Source organism: Nothoprocta perdicaria, unplaced genomic scaffold, assembly GCF_003342845.1.
Source record: "Nothoprocta perdicaria isolate Ctin4 unplaced genomic scaffold, notPer1 scaffold_1, whole genome shotgun sequence".
Lineage (NCBI taxonomy): Eukaryota > Metazoa > Chordata > Aves > Tinamiformes > Tinamidae > Nothoprocta > Nothoprocta perdicaria.
This window is the reverse complement of record NW_020454093.1, coordinates 11321436-11343545: the sequence shown is the minus strand read 5'-3', so window position 1 is coordinate 11343545 and position 22110 is coordinate 11321436. Positions and strand designations below refer to the sequence as shown.

Below are 22110 nucleotides of genomic sequence, written 5' to 3'. Positions count from 1 at the left end.
ACAATGTATGCGTGTTATCGCAATTTGCAGTGTTCGGATGAGAATATTTGAAAGGGTGTTGATGTGTTCCAGGTACATCCTTATGCTAATCATTCTCCATTAGCTGTTTTATCTTCACAGTCATATCTCCTTTTCAGGCATCATTTGTCAGCTGARTCAGGGTGAGAAAACGTGGTTCACAAGTTTCCTGAGGCCAGGGATTGTGATGCTTTCAGTGTCAGGAGCCATCAGTGTCAGAGATCTGAAAGTGCTCAATTCCTTTTTGGCAAGATAGATAAGGCTTGATCTTTCAAGAGGCTGAGCAATCTGGCGCTTGTCCAGCAAAGCACTTCGCTATGTCAGGCCTTAATGAAACYGCCCATGTTCTTCAAGTTAAGCGTGTGGTACGTGTTTTGTTATTCCTCAGAGTTTGCTGGGCCCGTGGGTTGYGTGTGTGTATGTCTCAGGTAATGTCTCTAGCTACTCATTCCCAACTCCTTGATATACCCTGAGCTGGGTTGGCAGGAGCATGGTGACCTTAAACAAGGGGAATGATCCATGTGGAAGACAACCAYGCAAGGGAAGAAGGAATTCCTCAGCTAAGTCATGTAACAGAATCACAGAAAATTGAGGTTGGAAGGGACCATTCAGAGCTCTTCTAGTCCAACCCATCCTGTCCAACCCATCCTGCTCAAGCTGGGTCAGTCTCCCTGGGCACCCTCGCAATAAAGAAGTTTTATGTTCAGAGAGAACTTCCCATTTCTCAGTTTGTACCTGTTACCACTTGCCCTATCACTGGCCATTGCTCAAAGGCATTTGGCAGTTTCCTTTTTGCAATCTCCTCTTCAGACGCTTAAAAACATTGATAAGATCCACCCGCTCAGTCTGCTGTCCAGGCTGATAGCCTTGGTCCTGTCGTATGCGAGATGCTTCAGTGCCTTAATCATCTTAGTAGCCTTTTGTTGGACTTGCTCCAGTAGCTCCATATCTCTCTTATTTCCCTGGTTTCATTCACACAGACACTACTGTTGGTGGCATAGAGATTAGMAGAAGAGGGAAGTCAGGATAAACATAGACAAGGAAGTGCTTAAGAGAAGTTTTTTGATGATACTATTGAATTGCATTTTTTTAGCATAGTCTACACCAGATAGTAGATTTTTTATTTCTTTTAGATTCTCTGAAAAAGTAAAGTTTTGGACTTGTACCCTGATAGCAGGAGTGTACTGTCTGTTCACAGAACCAGTGTTTGAAGCAGATGCAGAGAGAAGTCAGACTCAGCACTGATGTTAAACAGAGTAGACTTTATGAAAGAATGCTCACAGTGTTTGAGAGGTTTTTCTCMCCAGTAAAAAAATAGAGGAAAAATTGATACTAATGCTCATCTATTAAGCATGTAGTAACTGGAGAAACACAGTCATACGAATTGTAACTTGATTGCTTGACTGTCCCATTGACATGACAGTGAAAGAAGGAACAAGCAGTGGAAGAAATCTGCATCATATGTCATTAACTTTTTCATTTATAAAATGTTGGCAATGGATTTATTCATTTTAGTGTGAACTTTTGCAAAGACACAGAACTTAGTATCTGGGAAGCCCTACGCTAAGTCACAAAACCAGAGTATCGAACCAGCAGTGAGTCCCACACCAAATGAGGTCTTATTTCCTGGCAAACTCTCCTGTCTGCCAGAGCCCAAACCTCCTTTGCAGGTGCTGTATGCAGCACGCTCTGTTGTTCTACAAGGCTAGTGCCTTTGAATCAGTGTCACTAAAACTTGTAAAATATTCTCTATCAGCTCCTGTATTTTAAAGTGAGCTAGAATTTGAGCCTTTTGCATTGTAGCTAGCTTGTTGAGGGGGATTTTTGTTATTAACACCAAAGCCTTCAAGCCTATGGAAGAGCTGCTATCATTCTTGTCKCAAGCTTTTGTAGTATAGATGTTTGCTTTGCGATGAAGGGTGTTTACTGTGTTAGGAATCATAATGATTCTTTGCTRTTTTACAGCTTTGGGCTTAATGAGATCCCTTTTGACTTGGAGAAGCAGAGCTTTTGCCTTTAGAATCATAGAATCATAGAATGCCGAAGGTTGGAAGRGACCTCAGAGGTCATCGAGTCCAACCCCCCTGCTCACGCAGGGTCAYCTAGAGCACGTGGCACAGGGCTGCATCCAAGCAGGTTGGATGTACAACTTTCTTTGTACTAAACYTTGAACCTAACACTGCTACTGACTGTGACAGTCTCTTCTCTTGCATGTATTTTAAGGGATGTTTCAGAGACATGTCAGGTTGTCCTGGTGTCATATCTTGAAAGCGCTGTGCTGGTATCTCCCTYAGCTGCAAAATGGTCTTGAAGTATTGCTGCTAGTTCAGAAGAGTATTTACCCATCAAACAAAATACCACGGGATAAGTCTTCTCAGATCAAGACTTAACTCTCTTAGCTTGTAGAGGTATCAAATTAATATCCTTTAGAAACTGAGACTGTGTAATACACAGTGAATTGAATTTGGAAATTCAGGAGAAGGCTGTCACAGCTGATCATCACGTAAGTTGCTAGTGTATTTAATAAATAGATGAAAAGAGAAGAAATTAAGTTACTCTACAACTGAGGTTTGTTCAGTTAGAAGTGATACCATGACAAATGAATTTTAGATACTATAAGAGCGGCTTTGGATACTGAATATATTTTAGCTCCCTACATTGTATTCTGTACCTAGCAGCAGTATTTTGGCATTGATAACAGCGTGATGCTATGGGTGAGTTGGTTCATATTTGCACCAAAAGCTTTCAAACAACTAAGTGTTAAAGCATAGCTATGAGAACTAACATGAGAACTAGCATGACAGTTTTAAATAATGGGAAGCATTTGAAAGTTTCATAATTGTAAGCAAAAGCTAAAAGTATGCTCATAAAGAAACCCCAAAGAACTTAATAGGAATAGTGTTGAGACAGTAATATCTCAAAGTTTTTACACTTTGCTGAAATTGTGCTATTTTTATCAGTGAAAATTTAAGAGATGACTAATAAGTTTCATCAAAAAAGCTTTGTAACCATTTTCTCATAACACTGATACAACTGAGGGGGAAAACAGTGTTCCTCAGGAGCAGTTAGACTCTCACATCAATGAGTAGACTAAAGTTCCATTAATCTGAATCAATCATGACTCCTGTGAGAACCATCACAGCAGCAAGCATTTTGCTAATGAATCAATGTTCGGAGTGATGCATGCTGGCTGTCAAACTTGTAGAGCTGCTGTTGTCTATTATTRCGGTGATTTATGGATTACATTCACATGAACAGAAACACCCTCTTCTTAGAACTCGGTTGATCACAGCAGTGATAAAGAGAAGCACTTTGGCAATGAGATCTGTGTTGTATTCCTGCATTAGGTTCAGGTGAGCTCTGCTAAAGAGAAGAGATGCTCTTGGGCACAGTTTGCTAGAGGCTGAAGGAAGTAAACCTAAAGCAGTGTCTTAGTTTCAGGTTTCACTAGACTGACAGAAGTTAAGAAAAAAAAAAAAGCACTCAACAAATCGACAAGGAAAACAAAATTTGGTAGTGAAAATTTATTATCCAGTTGCCAAGAAAAAATGATAAGCAGTGGACATAAAAATATAATTAAAATCTATAAACAAACCTGTCACTGAACAGCCTTTTTTTTYCCCTCCATATATGTGTATCTTGGTAATTCTGTATTTGGTACAGCACAGATGGTTTCCTACTGTTTCATGTGTATTTCCTGCCTTTTCATACAATACAGCAATAAATTCTAGCATGTGGATTTCTTTTCATCCATCTATATGTACACCTTGTACTAGGTATATTTACAGCCAGATGAGGACGTTGCTTTTTGCACTGCTTCAGCTTGGTAGCATCAAGCCACAGGCCCGAGCCTAGGAAAGCGTCAGGCCGAAACGGTGCTGACACAGTGGAAAACGTGGTCAGCTGCGCCGAGACTGGGCGAAGGTGTGAGGCAGTGTCAGCCGTGGCACTTCCGTGAGAAGGTGACACGGAGGGTGGCTGCAGGCTGGGAAAGCCCCACGCGCTTGTCTGCGAGCAGCTGCTCCCTGCCACGCGCCTCAGGGAGCCGCCGCCGCTGCCACGGAGGCTCTGCTCTTGCAACCGCCTCTAAAACCACTGTCATGCAAACGATATTACCTGTGTTACTTACAAATTAATGCTACATTTTTAACATTTCACTGGAAGCGCAGCAGTCAAAGGCAGAAAGACCCAGGCACAGCAGCAGGCTTAAGGTGACGTACCATTTTATGCCCTTTGATGAAGAGGGACCAGAGTGGCAGCATCACGGTAGATCAAGTCCTGGTTTCAGTTCTCTCATTCTATCTTTTTATTATTATAGTAATCGCCAGCATTTCTGCTCGAGAGCATAAGTTCCAATTCAGCCCAGATCAGTAGAAAACAAAATTTTATTACCATCATAGGCAGTTCAACAATTCACACAAAATTAGCTTCTGCGGATAGAACATAAAGAGTGCTGCTCCTTGCTGATTGTTACTAAAGAATTATTTCAAAAACAAAAGAAAAAAATCACAAATATAATATCTTCCCTCTAACTTGAAATTGTGAAAGAAAGCTCAGAATAGATTCTTCATATCATAGGTTTAAGTTGCATGGTTGAATGAAAGATGTTTTTTCCTGCACCCAGGCAGAAGGAAATTTCTCCCATAATTACAGATACATTTAACATCATATCTTCTGTAGAACCAGCCAAAAGGATCAGAGATGTTTTTCATAATGTTGTTTTACTACTACACAGTTCTGAATCCTGCCTTTGCTCTGCTCACTAGCCCCGTCTTGATTTTTAGTGTCAGACACGGCAGGAAACACCAAACAAGTTTTTATTTGGGAAGAGGCTGGCTCAGACCTGCATGAGCTTTGTGGGATGGTTTGAGCAGTACTTTTGGTTATTTGTGAACAGCACAACACTGGAATTAATAGGATTTTGCTCATATAAAATTTGGTCTCAATCTTTCATTTTCATTCTGAAACTTTTTGTTATTATCAAACACAGAGGAAAGAAACAATAACAACAACAACAACAAAAGATGCCAGGAAGATTACTGTGCTGAACTTCCGTTGCTATGTGGGATGGGGTTCCCTATGTTACAAGAGTGAACGTGGGAGGGTTGTCATGGGAAGTGGTGTAGTGCCATTCAACTTCAATGTACAACCTGTCTTCTTTTGTAGATAACACATATGTTTCCAGTTCAGATAATGATGAAGATGTGTTAGTTACAACAGAGCCAATTCCAGTAATTTTCCACCAGATTGCTACAGGTAATCTTAAGTCACAAGTGTTTTGTCAAGTTCACTTTTGGTGAGAAAAGCCAAGACTCCATACACTTTGTATAAAGAGATGTGTCAATGCGTATGACTGTGTAGCTTGCAATTTCTTCATAGACTTGCTATAACGTATTGTCCCACATTTGAGAATAGAAGCAATTAAAATACTTCTTTCTGGGATCAACACAACTGTGTAGGCAGAATGTGTTTTATTCTTTTAATGTCTTGCAGTCTGTGCTAGCGCCTCTCTCCTTGAATCCAGTTAAGGTGCTTAACACTTCCCAATTATAAGTTCTCACGTTCATTTGTTTAAAACGTCACTAGATCTTCATCACTGGGGATGAAATTTTCTCTAGCTACCATTGTCTCTGATGAATTATTTCAGAAAATTTGAAACAAAATTATTCAGCCATTTCAAAATATAAGGCTGTAGAAAATGTTTTTCTCCCCGTAATAAGAAATTTTAGGATCCTTTTCACATGAAGTTATTTCCATGATCTACATGAAAGGACACTTTTATGCAGTAGGTAATCAAGATTTGTGTACACTCCATGGAGGTGGTGTTTTTGTTTGTTTGTTTTACCAGATTTAGGCAGCCAAATTCCCTGATGATTTTGGCTTGGAGGAGAGACTGCATAGAGTAGTCTTAATTTTAGCAAGCAGTTCATCAGATAGGAGCCCTGGACATTACAGTCTTTTTATTATTATTACAATGCTTTAGGGCATTTTTTTTAACAATTATTTTGAATTCCATTGGAAAACTAATACTATCTTCAGTCCCTGATCTCATTTGTACCAATGTAAATCAAGAAAAAATTTATGGAAATTGGTGGGGTGGCACTCAAAAATAAAAAGGGTCGTTATAGTCAGAATTTTAAAATAAATTTATATTGCAGATAAGTCTGTAATTTAATAATAAATAAATCTTGTCAACTCTACTCCAGTTATGTATTTTAGCTCTTTGTATGAGAATGTTCCTTATTCTCTCTCTCTCTTTTTTTTTTTTTTTTTTTTTTAAGAATTAAGGAAAACCAGCGATGTCAACTACTGCTTATCCATAAAATCAAAATTACAAAGGGAGAATGGAGAGGTATGTACTTTTTATATGTATATTTTAGCAAAAGATGAATTAATGAACTGCAGAGAATAATTAAATATGAAAATATACTTACTAAAAAGCATACTTACCAGAACTGAGGGTTTGCCTGTTTCAGAAGGTGGGCACATTTCACTGGGTGATTCCCCACTGAATTGCTTAGTTGGGACATGGATGCTGTCACCCTGGGAGGTGCAGTCTTGATATTTATATTCGTGCTTGTTGAGCAATGGAGTAGACCCTGCCTGCTCTAGAAATATAGTTGTGCTATGGAAGCTGATCGAGATGCTGTYACTTTCTACAGTGGTATTGCACACAGCACCACATCCCATTTATCAGCTCCTTKCCTATTCCTGTGGTCTCCAGTAATCCTGCTTGAGTCTCTGGGACTCTTCAAGACACTATTGACCATAAATAGCACCTGGAAAATTAAGGCCTTCCAGTCACAGTCTTGTTTATGTCGGATCTTAGTCAGAATTTCCTCTTGATGTTAAGTCAAGAGAGAAAAGAGGATAATATGAGGTCCACRGGCGCTGGCAGCATTATGGGCTTGAGGAAAGTTCTGTATGTGTTCCAATCTCAGGAAAGAAATTGAGCACTATATCCAGAATTTAAGTACTTCAGGATTTTCCTGAATAAGAATGGTTCTGAATTTGGAGYACATTTTTCTTCATTACTACTTTTTAGTCTCAGATCTGTATTTGATCCTGGAAAAGGGAGATAACCATGGCTGCCCAATACAATGATAAAAGAGACTTTGATTTAGGCATTGCAAATGCAGTAATAGTTTATCTTTTTGATTAAAAGTTTGAGATTGATTTAGCTTTGTAGGACAGAGTTTCAGCTTTTATTTTGTTTTTATTTAAACAAGAAACTTAAGGATATAAGTACTGGGGAAAAAATGCAGTACAGAAATCTTCAATAGTGACCGTTTCTGTTGGCCAGACAGTTAGAAGTTTTGGACAGGACAGGTTGGGTTCATCACTATTCTAGTGGGAGAGTTTCATTTCTCTTTAGCTTGCACTGAATTTGCGTTCATTTGAGTTCTGTTTTAAAACACACTTCCTGTTGAACTAAGGTTATTATTAAGCAAAGAAGACTAAAGTCACTTTGTTTCTCTTCAGCRAAGTAGAAGCAGAAATGGTTTTTGTCTCTTGTCTTCAAAAAATTGCTGTGAAATTGACTGAATTAAATATTTTGATCTCTATATACAACGTGAGTTTGTAGGCAAAGGCAAGGAAATACACTGAGACTGTGTGGCTGTAGAAATTGGTAATAATGGTATATTTGATCTTTATGGGYGCATGAGATTTAGGGGTAACTTCTACTCTGACTTTTTTATTCTATTCAAGCAGTTTTATGCAGGATAGAAATAAAAATATMTAATAAATACATCAGGTTCAGACTGAGCTAAAAATATATGATTTTTGAAATTATTCTTTGGGGGCTTCTTGTCAGTCTAGGACCTAAGAATTACAAATAGATTTTAGGAGACAAGTATTAATATCTTTAAATGATTACATAATAATAAGTAAAGCCTTCATTGGAAAAAAGCAGAATATAACACTTAGCTCATGCTGAGTTTTACTCTGTATCGTGATMAGATCTATTTTCTTGAGTGCAATTATTCACAGACCAGCTTATTTAGAGCAGGTTATGCTTGGGTAGGCATATTACTTTCTGACCCTTCATTTTTAAGTTTTATGATGGACTTAGCCATAAAATTACATTTCAGTGTTTCTGGCAACAAGCTGATATGACTTTTCAAGTTAAAAATAATAGTGAAGCAGAAATGTGTGAGAGACTTTTTAATGGAAAGGAAATTTAAAATTCCCATTCTTGCACTTGAATTAGTTATTTAAACCAACATCTCTGTCTGGCTAAGTTATATTTGGTTTGGCTTTAGCTTTATCATAAAAACCTTGATTCTGATTGCTCTGTGCAGAAGCGCTGAGTGAAATATTCATGCACATTCTCCTAGTTTCTCTGGTTACATAGAATACCATCCGTTCTATACCCGGGAATATTTATCCAACATCTGTTCAGATTTTGTTGGTATGGGTTTAATCTGCTCTTTCACTGTTGACCAAACATACCTATAGTACTGTTCTAGAAAGACTACAGAGCAGGAAGGGCTTATTTATAAAGACACAACTGCAGTATTCATAATTAGAAATATAAATGCAAGACCAAAACATGTCATCTGTATCATTGTAAACTTTTTTATTTAGGAGTCCAGACATAACAGCACAGTTGAAGAGGATTCTGAAGGAGATAATGATTCTGAAGAATTTTATTATGGAGGACAGGTAATAGGGGTATTTTCCCGTAGCTTTCAGGATTTGATAGCTRCTGTGATTCGTTTCATTATAAATATATAATAATGATTAATTTCTTGTGTTGCTTACTACATTCTATAGTATACTATGTATAATGCTATTTTATAGAAGGAATATTGAGTATGTTGTACAGTATAGTTATGACAAACATAATAAGATCATTGGTTTTATAATTATATAGCAGTRAGAACAGGGAGGAAAAAAAAAGCTGTTTTTCAATAGGTTTGGAAAAAAAGAAATCCAGTTCTTTACTTTCAGGAAATTATTATTTACTCTTTAACACATGTTCTGTTATTAATACAAATGCGAAATCAGGATACAAAGCTGCATCCTTGTGGAGAATTGACATTCTGTAAATCAATAGCATTGCAATTTGATGGTAAAAATGATTATTTCAAAACAAATTTATGATCTAGGAAACAGTCCCTTCTTTTTCTGAACTCYACTGTTAAATTCACCTTGAAAAATGCAGAATATTTTTAAGATGTCTGTCTTGCTTTGTCTTTCCTTGCTGTTCTCTCAGCAGCATTAGTTATTATGCTATCCTCTTATGTGTTGGCAAATAAAATCTCTCATATCTTTTTCTTTTGAGCTGTCAGTAGAGCGCTTCACACTTGGTTTCTATTCAGTTTTTGTTTCTTTTTACTCTGACTGTTGCCCAAGAGGCATCATTCACCAGTTATGTTATTATTAGGACAGTTTATTGATAACATTTTAGCAAATGAGGTCAGTGCTTACAGAAGTGGCCGCTGGCTCAGCGTGGAGCCCTGTGTGCCACGCTCACGAACGGGACGTTGCCAGCTCTGCTCTGCTGCACAGCCCACCGCAGCCTGTAGTTAGAAAACCAAATAACAGGCAAGGTCATTTACAGTAAAAACGTAGCCCTAAAAAGCTATCAAAAGTGACACTGGAACTGAAAGAGCACGTTTTTACTGTCAGAAAATAATTGACTCATGTTCACTTTGGCAATAGCTACGTGTTGTCTCACATCAGCTACCAGCTCTCACGACCCTGCGGAGTATTGAAGTGGACTCTGTACACACGCTTCGTTGCAAAGCYCATTGTCTTAGTTTATTATCTGAGAAGAAAAATCTGATTTTGCCTTGTGGTGATGAGTTGGGCAGACTGGCCTTGTTTTTTCAACCCTACAGAAAGGGCAGTAACCTCAAGAGGAAGGAAAAGATAGCAGACAGCTGAAAGTGCAATCCTGAACCAGTGCGACTGGATTTCCTCGAGGGTATCTGTCAGTGCCCAAATAAATTTTAACACTGTGTATGGAGTGAGAATACAGAGACAAGTCATTTTGCAAGATCTAAACCAGCTGTAGGTAGTGCAGTAATATTAAAATTTAGTTACCTTACATTTGAAGTGGAAGTTTTATCSTATTTTGCATTCTATTTGTTTTAACATAGTACATTTAATTGCAGGAATAGTGGCAGGCAAAGGGAATTAAATTATAGATAAATCACTAATAAAAATAAAATAACAGATTGTTGTGAATATCATGAATATAAAATACTGGAAAAGCAAAATAAGGAGGACAAACTTACAAAAATAGCCCAAGATACCACTGAAACTATGTTTAACAGTAGAAAATAAAAAAGACTGTTTTTGAGATTGGATTAGAAATTGCATGGGCAAAAAGAAACAATTCTGAAGGCCTGYAAAATTAGAGAGATGGTAGAATTGAAGACACAGGAAATAAATGGGAAACCAGAATGGAAAAGTTCCTCAAGAGACAAAAAGAACAGTTCTTTCTTTAATGTTATAATTGTGCAAGTTACCCATACAAATGAGTACTCAAGTGTATAGAGATTCAATAATATGTTAAAATATATATRTGTGTGTGTGTGTGTGTATAGGTGTATGCTTGCGTGAAAAAAAAAAAAAGAGATAAGYACTTGATTTGACATGTGAGTCTCTTCCCACAGTGAATCTCTTGGAAAAGGAGTTTAAAACTGAGGTAGTGAATTCTAAGCATCTTTGACCCTGTGTTTACTTTAACAACTAGAGAGCAGTTTATAGATGCCAGTATATTTGTATGATCAGCACAGTTAGAAAAGGTGGTGGTCAGGGATAATGTTAACATTCCCAAGTGGTTGCAGCTGGAAAGACAAGAGAAGAACTGATGATGAAACAAGAATCATGGAAAATGGGAAATGTCATTTGATGGGCCGTGAAAACAAGATACGACCTTTTGGTCATAAATTAAATGTTTGTATCTGCTTCCTATGCACCTGCTTGTAATCCTCCCTAAGGGTTTGATGGATTAATACYTTAAAGCAGTTAAGTGATTCAATAGCCTAAGTCTTATTGATTTTCAATGGGATTTAGGTTGGTAAATCACTTAATCTCCTTTAAAAATGCAACCTTTTGTCATTATGTGGGACAGAATAATCTGAAGCAGGTCTCAGATTAAATACTAAGACTTTCTAAACACAGACTCTTCAGATACAGGAAAGTTATCAGATTTTTAGCTTTTATATTCACCTTTTTTTTCTGAGACTCTTTGTTAGCTCTTACTTTGAATCTCTGTACATTTGCAAAAGAGAGCAGGGGCCTGAAACAGTAATACCCCTGCCTTTGCACACTTTCTCCCTCTCTCGTGGGCTTCAGTTACAGAACGTGCTCGCAAATGCAGGTATTGAGAGCTCAGGCAGTCTGCTCTGCACACCTCACCACGGCTGTGGCACTAACTCGGGGACAGAAAACACYGTAGTGGGGTATTCTGTTTTGCCAGAACATAGCTGTGTGTCTCTACATTTTCTTCTTTGAAATCATAGCCTCTTACTAGCAGAGAGCAGTGTAGAAAGCATTACGTTGAGTAGYTTGTTACTCCTTGTAATGTAATTTTTGAGACATCTCAGTCCTGAGGGATTTAGATTTGGAGTTCCTGCTTTACACATCACAGATGGTTTAGRAGAGCCAGAAAGCTTCAATGTGGGAGTTTATCGGCATGTTCCTCTTGGGCATAGTGTTAAGAAATTTCTACACACCTGAGAACATCATGTGGGGGGAAAAGTCCTATCGGGACTATACAGGTACCAATGATGAAATAAATGAAAACCTTTAGCAATCTTTTGCTGATAGGTTAGCTATGATGGAGAGCTCCACAAGCACCCACAGCTGGAAGCTGATTTAACAGCAGTGAGAGAGATCTATGGACCTAATGCAGTATCTCTCAGGTATGTCATTTTCCACTTCGTATTGTGGAGCCTTTTTATATTTTGGAGATGAAGCTCCATGTAGAATATGCCTCACCATCAAAACAAAAGTCACTTCTGAAGCRATGATTTCTCAGTATTATAGGAACACTGTTAACTGGTAGTAATGCTGAGTTTGCTTTCATTTTATGGTTGAATACTAATATGATTGGCTATGTGCAGAACGGATCCTGGAAGCCTGTTCTAAAACATAATTTTCTTTTGCAGTTCAGTAGATGTTTGATCAGGCTTTTGTATTTTGTTGAAAATTACTATTCAACGTAACACTAAATCCTTGTTAAATTGCTTCTGTTCTGTCATACTATGCCTGTTACCCAGGAGGTGAACAAGAAGGATGATAAGAGACATAGAAAATGTTGTCACTGGCAAAATACTGAAGGCATTGGATTTGTCTAGTCTGGGGAAAAAAAAAAAGAAGACAGAGGAAGAGGACATAATAACTCCTTCAAGAAAAAAGAGCTGTGCATAGATAGGATCAGTAATCACTTGCTCTGCATTGTCATCATGAGAGAGACAATAAGAAACTAACTTTGTAAAAATAATTAGGTTGTGTATTAGGAAAGTTTTCTTATTGTTGGAGGAGTTGGTGGAATGCTAGAGAAGGCTACGCATGGAGCTTGTGGAACCTYCTTTCAAGATGGATGATCAAAATAAATTCTACAAAATTTCTGTGTAACATGTATAGGCTTGCTTAGCTGTAGAATATCTTATAGTCCTTTCTAGTCTTTTATGACCTAATTTTTCATATATGTCATTGTAATAATTCTGTAAAAAAAGAAAAAAAAACCACAAAACAACAAAATTCTCATACAAAACAAGTAATATAGAGACCATCATAACAACCATAGGCATACTGTATTGCAGGTAACAATTCCCATTATCCTCCAAATAGTAATCTGTATGATTTTAGTATAAGAAAAGAGAGCTTATCTACAGCTATAGTGTAGAGAGTAGCTTTGAAAATTAACTGGAAATTCATTAGATTTAGAGGATCTGGGGAATTAAATTCCAAATAGTTATACATGAGTTTAAGAAATGAATGAGGTAAACATTTAGTTGCTAAGCTGATAACTGTGAAACTGTACGTACCTTGATAATAAGGTCCCTTAGGCTCTCAAAACAGCAACATTTTATATAACCTTTTAAAAACTTTAATACATTCAATTTATTGAATAAGCTGTTTCATTGTAAGCTTTGTGATCTCTTTGGGCTCAGTGTATTAGAAATTGGCAGCTGTGTCTACTTCTGGCATGTGGAAAACTTTCAGACTTCTTTCACTCTCCAGTAGTTGAAATAGTCATAAATTCTTGGAAACCACAAACAACTTTTTTAGCACTCAGTTTCACCCCTCTCCTGGAGCTGTAGGTCTCTGGCTGTAACAAGTCTATCTGACAGTGACATCCACTAAGGATATGTATTTCTGCTGGCGACACGGGGGGGCATGCGACACGCGGAGACACTGGGCTTTGGTGCAAGAGGTTCCCTTCCCAAAGCTGTGCAAGATCAAGGCCCACATACACTTGGACTGAGTTGCTGGGAACTGGTCATTTCCAGTGTAAACTGGGCCTTGCCACCAGCTGAAAGGCCAGTTTGTTTAAAGATGGATATATTCACAGAAATATTTTCCTATGTCAAAATTTCCTTGTCAGCTTCATTTAGGCCCAATTGCTGCTGTGCTGTGTTCATCTAGCTTAGATGAAAACCATGGAAGTTGTGAAAACAAGCATATAAACAGTGTAGAAAACCAAAAAATAACAGCTAGAAGATTATCAGCTAATCTGTGTGAAAAACTGAGTAACTGCACATCTACAGAATTGCTTAGCTAACCAATTTAAATAAAAAGGAGAGCAGTTTGGGGGTTATGTGTATGAACAAATATTTTCTTGCCCTACTTTTTCAGACATTTTCAAATATACTGGGTGAAGCCAAAGGAATGAGTCAGAAGACAAACAAAATAGTCACACCTCAAACAAATTCAGAGGGCAATGAAACACCTATGCTATGTTGTTTTCGTCTTCAACCTCTCTTTATTTTTGAGTTTTCATTTCCTATGAGTTTGAATATCATGCGGCCATCATTGCTTTCTTAATTTATTTGACTACTACATAAGACAAAAATACACAGTAGCAATGGAGTGAGTGATTTGGAGTAGATTAGTAAAAAACATTTAGCCTATAGAAAGAAAGCTTCAGTGCAGCAGAGGGTCACCCACTGGGAATACTGATCTGATCTATGTAAATGTGTATTTTATAACTGTTTTGATTTTACAGCCAGGATTATCTTTTATAAAATCTTCCCTATTCTAAGTACTCTTGGGCCGAGGAGTATCTTAAAGACCTCTAATCTAATGTAATTCTTTCCTTTCAGGGAATATGGAGCCATTGATGATGTAGATATTGATCTGCATATTGATGTTAGCTTCCTTGATGTGAGTAATCTAATCAYAGAATTACATAATGAACATTAATACCCATTTAATTCTGCTACACATCAGACTCTCTAGACAACCAGAGACTTTCCATTTTCAGTAGCTTGATCTTCACAAGTGGCTGTCGCGTTATTGATTGCTTCTCTGYGGAAAGGTTTTCTCTTGCTTTACAATCTCCTTGTCAAAATGTTTTGTCAGCTTTTATTTACTGTGTTTATTTTTCCCTTCCAARCATACTTTGTAAATGATGAATGTTGTAACTGATATAAACGAAATACATTTCTTTTTCATGCTACCCTAGACCTTAGTTAGGTGAAAGCTGCAGTTCTGGAGGGAAGAGGCCTTGGCTAGAGCTCTCCTGGGTACTTCTCAACATCTGCAGCTGATTAGGGAGAGGCTTGAGTGGGGAAGGCGACAGGACAGCAGTGCTGCTGCCTGGCAGCATGGCCTGCAACAGCTGTGCTGTCATTAACTTCATGCTTCCTCACCTCTTCTATACAGTTACTTCCTGTCCTCTAGATGTAGAATGAAAATTAGCTCTTTTAGGAGCACTATTAGCTCCCACATAGACGTATCATAAACCCAGGTCTGTACAGCATGAGATAGTTGTTTGGGGGATTCTAATATTTAAGAAAATCTCATTTTGCTGTGAATTTATCCAGTCAGTGGCATTCTAACATTGTTCTTCTGGGCATCAGCAGGCAATAGTTTTCCTAAGTCTCCACCTGAAAGTTGTAATGGATATCTCATGACTGGGTAAATGAATGGAAGYCTAGAGTTTATACCTACCCTAAGGCAGATTGCCAAAATGCAGCAGTTCCATATGATGGCTAATGGTGTTGTTTTCTTTTTATCTTGAATTAGGAAGAGATTGCTGTGGCCTGGGATGTAATTCGCACAGAGCCTATAATAGTGCGACTGCACTGTTCACTTACACAGTACTTAAATGGTCCAGGTTAGTCACCTGCTTATTTTCCATATGCTTTGGGTAGTATCTATCTGGGCCAAATCTTTGACCCTACATATGCTTAAATCTACCACTGAGAACAGTATTGTTTGCTTAAAGTTATGCTTATATTTAATTTCATGATTAGGCCCTCAATAATGGCATGGGTATTTAGTGTACACTTTTATAGTCTGAATTTTGGAACTTCTTGAGCCTGTGAAATATAACTGCCCTAGGAACCTGCAGTGTTTTAATAAGAAGGATCTGCAACTTTTGATATGTTATTTCCTGATTTTGAAAATGAGACACTTTGTATGCGGTCAATGGATCCCAACCACAAATGCAGACATCACTGATTATGTACACATACACAGATCTGTGCAGCACATTAATATGCCCTTTTTTATGCACCTCTAAAGAATCAGGCTGTCATAAATATCTTGTTAACATCTGTTTTTTTATGACTGTGTGAACTCTGTGGGTCTTTAAATTTGAATTTTTGACGTTGTATCATCTTCCTACTCTGTGGTTATTAAGTAATAAAGCTTCCTCATGAGACTAAAAATGTCTGAACTCATGAAGACCCAAATGAGATTAAAAATTTTTAATCATTCATATGCAAGAGTCAAGTTTAGATATGTTTTTACAGTGAGGAGTCAGAGCTAAGTGTGTATTTTGGATCAAAACTTGATGGGATTTGGAGGCTTCTAGTGCAGCTGTCAGCTTAAACTTGTATCTGTGGGAGAATTCGCCTGGAAAATGAATAGATATTTCCCTCCATGTTATGTTTAGAAAAATATATCCCAATAAGCTATTCTTATAGCATATGTTGTCTGCTGAWCCTAACTATAAGCCATATTCTGTTCATTCAAATGAACATTTTTTCATCAGTTTCATGGTTTATGCCTTGCCGTTTGTACTTTCTGGTCATTTTTGTAAGTGTAAAAAACTTAAAGTATCCATTTGCCATAAGTAGCTGCCTTCATAATCAGAAAATTTCTATCAAAATATAATTAAAAAAAAAAATGCGGCAAGAGGCTGAAGTGTGAAGAGACAGAAAGAAATGATTAAGTGAAATGAAAACAAGTTTGCAGACAAGGTTAAACAAAGCTAAGTTCCAGTCTGCAACTGACTGGTTGTGGCTAAATACCAAATAAGGCAGAGACAGATACGTTGCTGTTACTGGCACTAGAAGTTCTGTGCAGTTGTTGTTGCAACCATGTCTTTTTATTTACCAAAATAGGGACACTGACAGTCATCATGCTTTCTGTTAACAAGACCCTTTCCCTGTTTGTTCCCTTTCCTCCTGAAAAATGCCGTTTTGAGACTACCAAGCCATTACTTTATGCAGCATATTTTTCTCCTTATACTACATTCTGTTAAAGAAACATATATGCAGTACACTCCAAAGCATAGTGGGGGCTTTACATACAATCATCTAATTACTTAATATCCTGATTTTTAGACACACATTCCTCTAGTTAATATTTTTTTATGATTTTTGTATATGCCTTTGGGCATCTCRATATCTTAGAAACCTGCCTTAGATTAGGATGAATCACCCTTTAGATGTGCTTGCCTGTCTCCTGTGGYTATAAAGCTAAGATAACAAAGGTAGTYTAGTTGTCGCATTTTAAGACTACTAAAACTGGTTATGATGAAACCAATTGAAAATAACCCCCCCCTACACACTCTATGTCCTAAATTTGATAACCTAAATGCACTGCTACCCTAATGAAATTACTCATCCCTTTTGAGAAATTAACCAATTGGCTTTAAAGGATAAGATTATATTTGAATAGTRACATTAGAAAAAGGTAACCACAGCACTTCAAATTCAGAGAAATCTGATGGGAAAGTTAGATATATTGTTTTATTAATAAAGGAAAATTAACAAATTAACTTTGACATTCTGAATAAGATGTGACTTTCTGTATGATTAGAATAATATAGATATAAAAATACTGCTTTTTGTGGTAAAAATCCAACAAAAAGCATTTTTTGCTTTGTTTTATTTTCCTTTACTGTTACCATTACATCCTTAGCTAACACAAAGTGTAAAATCGATTTGTGCTTTTAAAATGTTTTTGATGTTGTCCGACCTCCAACACCTGAGGGCTCTCAACAAGTGCTGGACTCCAGCTGCTACTTCTAACTAGTAAATGTTATTAAAGTGTTTTAAGTAATACTAGAAGCTTATTCTCAGGCTCTATCCCTTATGATTTCAATTTTCTGACAGGTAAATAACATATGCCAATGGAAGGAAAAGTCTTGATGGAAATTCAGGGTAGTCCTTGGTCACTGTGATTTATACATCAAGCATGATGAGTGTTATAGATCTTGTATTAAAAAGTCCTTAGAAAGAAGCCCAGATATAAGTCAATTTGGTTTATTCTGCTCTGGGTTTTCTTCATACTCAGAAGAATTGTGACCATGTGGAGAAATATTTGACTTTTTTTTTTTTTTTAATCACATCCATATCTAAAATCTAAGTTTAAAGAGGAGGAACTCATATCAATTCTACTTGTATTTAGGAAAATTGGATTCTTAAGTGGAATTCTCTTTGCAGAAATAGCAGAAATATTGCAGGTGCCCTGCACCTTTATGAAGTTCTGAAATTCATATTCTGTGGCAAAATGCTTCAGAAAGAGTCGTAAAATCTTTGTTTCCAATGAGGACATTGCTTGAGTTCTCTGTTTTGAGTATCACTTTAAGTACCTACATTGACGAGGTCTCTTTTTTCCCTAGTGCCAACTGTGGATGTATTTCAGATCTCTACTAAGGAAAGATTTGGGCTGGGACATCAGCTGAAAAAGTAAGTTTGGAAAAGTGTAAACCAATGTGTTTAAATATACTCATTTTAGATGATCTCCCAGATCATCTCAAGTATGGTAAAAATTCACAGTTGTCAAGTTGGTTGGATCAAAGTATTTTGAACTTATGTTTTCTTAAAAATCAACAACAACAAAGCAAAGTTTTTGCCATTGATTTATTTTTTTTAAGTTCACTTTTGTCAGTCACTGGAAATAAGTTGATTTGTTTTTCCTCCCAGGCTTTCCTGTCACTTTACTGACATGTAGGAAGCAAGCTACAAAAGTTCAGAAAGACAGTTCATTTCCATATTTCTCCTGAGACTGTGCAAAGTCTTGGGAGCAGGCATCTTTTTGGGCATCATGCGCCTTAAKGATCTACCCTTTCTAAGTGATGGTCTGCAGGATATACTACAATAGTGAGGTCATCCAAGTTTTGATGACAAGGAAGAATAGCATAGAAAAGTTAGCAGTTTCGTGTATTCATGATACTACCAATTTTCTTAAATCTGATGAGTTATCTTTTTACATATGTGTATGTTTATACCTCTGAATCTGTTCCTATTGAGGAGGGATAGAAAGTGTTTTTGAAAAGCTGAGACACCCAATTGTCAGTCCACAGAGAAACTCTACCTGCAGAAGGAGGATGTTGCATCACGTWGTCAAATGGTGAACGCAGAAGCCCTTATATCAAAGCAAGGTCAACCTGGCTATGATACAAAAATCTTTCTTTCTTGCAGAATCATGCAGACATTTGTTACACAACAGTGGAAGAATAGCAAAGAGAAGTCTAATTGTACGCACAATAAGAAAGTGTCTGACAAAAAGGTGAAATCCCCTCTGCACATCTTTTCTACATTGCGCAGGTAATAACAAGGAAAATGAGCTGTTGTTGTTGCATCCTATACAATATCCACAGCATACTTCGCAAGGTGAAATGTTGACTTTTCTCCATAGAGAAGGGTTCTATTTATATCCTACCTCATGGGTTTCCAGCCCTTGGCTTGCATGGCTTCAAAAGCGAACTATGTGCTGTTGCAGCTTCTGAGACTCTTTGAAGGCAGAACCCCTCAATGCCCTGCTCTCTGAAACAACTATGATTCATCTAGAACTGGAAATAATTCCTTTTATCTTGCTTAACTTAGCCACATTTGTTACTCTACTTCCTTGGTACCATTTGACTGTTATTTTTGTTGCAAGCTATTTTGTTGATATATTGCTGATTGTGCTGATTACACAAMGTATTGCTGATTTTGTGGTTGTCCAGGTCGTCTTTCCACACCTGTATGTATTTTAATTATTTAAAAGTAGTATAATCCCTGCGTTAAAGACTAACTTTGAGGGCTGCTTAGGGCTCACATCAACCCATTATTTGAATGCCTGAATATTCAGAATTCCTGAAATGCAGGCACAGAATTTCAAGTTCAAAGACATTAAAAAGCATACAAGTAATAATAGTAGTTTAGTTAAACTCTTTAAGACTGCTACCAGTTACTATTATGCTTGAATTCTCTGTCAAATCAGGCTCTGATTTTCTGTCTTTCAGAAATATGACTTGTCTATTTCAGCATATTTGTCTGCTTCTGAAGGGTTGACAGATCACCCCTTCCATTAATTTAAATAGAATTTAGCAAAATTTCAAAGAATATTCAATGTGGAAAAATTGGGAGATTTGCATTGAGAAAGGAGGAATGTCACAAGTTTTTTTACTTGTTTTTTTCTATTCAAAGGTGAAAGAGGAGAAGACTGTGTTTTGAGCAGAAAGCTCACTCATCCCCTACCTTGCCACTTACCGTTAGCCAATACAGTTTGTGCAAGGTGTAGCTTTGGGGTTGCTTTTATTCCAAAAGGGCATATAAAAACCAATATGATTTTCTTCCCCTGGAGCTGGTTGCTACAGCAGTCCCTTTTCCAGGAGCCCAAGCTTGAGGTCCTGTTTTCCTCTCCCTAGAGTCCCATTCCCACCTGCCGTACGTCTGAGTGTGATCATGAGCCATCTGCAGCCGTGAGTCAGCACGCTCCACTCCTATTGCCCACGGCTGCCACTTGCTAAAAACCTGGGGAAACCTGCCAGCCTCTTACAGGGATTTTCCCCTTGGAATTTCATTTCTATTCAATTCAAGTCAAAAAATGCTCAGAAGATTTGGATTACTTATAAAGCTTAGCAAAATGATTCAGCATACCTGATACYAGTTCTTCTTTTGCAAGGGAAGGTGAATGTGAACATTACAGAAATGTGCCAGTTCATATGAGTGTGGTTTCACAAAAAGCTTTTCTTCTTTGTTTTCTATATTCATGATTTGGGTTCCATACTTTCTCATTTCCAGTGTTACAAAGGTAGAACTTGTCTAAAACAGGACAGAATGGGTGCAAATTGTCTTCCACAAAGCACTTGGATTGTTGTGAGGTTAAAAAAAATAATTTCAGCTGAATTGAATTTGAGTTAGTGCCTTCAAGTCTCATTACTCATTATATCTTCCATTTGATTTGCATGTAAAATTTGTTATGCTATGTCCAGAAGACTKTAATTTTAATGAGATCATGCCATAGTGATTACATAGGAAAGATAAATTGTGATAAAAGAAATGTGTTTTAATCTTGTGTGAAATATGTGGTTTCTMTTTCAAAAATAACTGCCTAAATAAGTGTTTTGATTAGAGTTTAGGGACATGGATGTTATAACTCTTTCCTGCACATACACAGTTAGCTGCCTTTCAATCAATAACATTGTGTATAAATTGTGTATAAATGTGTACAAAAATTGTTGACATGGTTTATCACTAGTGAAATACCTAAAGACTTAGATACCTAAAAATTCACTAATATACATGGACTTAGTTTCTTGTTTCACACAAGTTTTGGATTAACSTTCAGCTATATCTTTCTGTATTTTTAAGGTCGCCAAGCTATCCTCCACCTGGTTGTGGTAAAAATAAATCAAAACTGAAGCCGGAACAGGATGGCATCTCCAAAACTCACAAGCTACTGAGAAGGACTTGCTCCAGCACAGTTAAGGCGGAGGATGTGTGTGCCACAAAATCCCACAGAACCTTTGGCCGCTCACTGTCCAGCGACCCTAGGGCTGAGCAGACGATGGCTGTTAAATCGCACAAACTCTTGAACCGCTCTTGCTCTGCAGCCATCAAGCAGGAGGAGTGCATCACTTTAAAGCCCCATAAGCTGTTAAGTAGGTCATGTTCGGGGGATCCTCGATGTGAGCACAACAGCACCTTGAAGCCCCACAAACTTTTAAGCAGGTCTTACTCCAGTAATCTGAGAATGGAAGAATTGGATGGATTGAAGAATCACAAGTTACTCAGCAAGACTTACTCCAATGCCCCTAAGTCATCCAAAATGGAGCCTTTCAAGGAGTCCACCATAGCAGAGGGCAGGAGGCTCTCTCTTACCTCAGGGCTTATTGGTATCTTAACACCATCGTCATCATCACCTTCACAAGCTGCTGTGCGTAATAATTTTTTTATTCTGCTTTTTTTCTTACATTATTGTCAGATATGCTGTTACACTGCTTATGCTTATGCAAAGACAATAATATTCAGGACGTACATTAGTGGAGATATTGGAATAACTTTCAGTGAAGAATAGTGGAGTCTGCTTTCTAAGGTGGATTTAAGGTGCTTTTAAACAACTGTATTTCTACATGTACATTTAGGTAATAAAGCCATAATCTTAAATCAAGATGGAGACTTTGCAGTCTCCTTGAACACAACTTAATGTACAGCTGCTGACTGCTGAGAAGGACCAGTCACCCATTTCCTTCACTGCTTTCTTGCTGCAGGAAGGAGGAACAGCATCAGCTTCTGTGCTGCCAACTTGGCTTGGTCTCACATGTCTTTTTTTGATTTTCCTGTTTGTATCATGGGGAAAGCAACACTCCGCAGCTTGTTCGGATGCCAAGTCACTTCTCCCTCTAGGCTTTTCATCTTTGACCATCATCATCATGGAAGGCACGCAGTCACAGTTCAACTC

The 22110-nt window shown here is 37.6% G+C and overlaps 1 protein-coding gene across 1 annotated transcript in view; it reads left to right on the top strand.

Moving 5' to 3' along the window:
* PARP8 (poly(ADP-ribose) polymerase family member 8) overlaps nucleotides 1-22110 on the top strand; it is a 103823-nt gene that overhangs the window by 52507 nt on the left and 29206 nt on the right. The window contains exons 4-12 of the mRNA XM_026035605.1: nucleotides 5185-5274; nucleotides 6300-6370; nucleotides 8608-8685; nucleotides 11806-11900; nucleotides 14307-14367; nucleotides 15232-15322; nucleotides 18062-18128; nucleotides 18864-18989; nucleotides 21021-21585. Of these exons, the coding sequence (XP_025891390.1) occupies nucleotides 5185-5274; nucleotides 6300-6370; nucleotides 8608-8685; nucleotides 11806-11900; nucleotides 14307-14367; nucleotides 15232-15322; nucleotides 18062-18128; nucleotides 18864-18989; nucleotides 21021-21585 (1244 nt within the window). The remainder of the gene's footprint in view (nucleotides 1-5184; nucleotides 5275-6299; nucleotides 6371-8607; nucleotides 8686-11805; nucleotides 11901-14306; nucleotides 14368-15231; nucleotides 15323-18061; nucleotides 18129-18863; nucleotides 18990-21020; nucleotides 21586-22110) is intronic.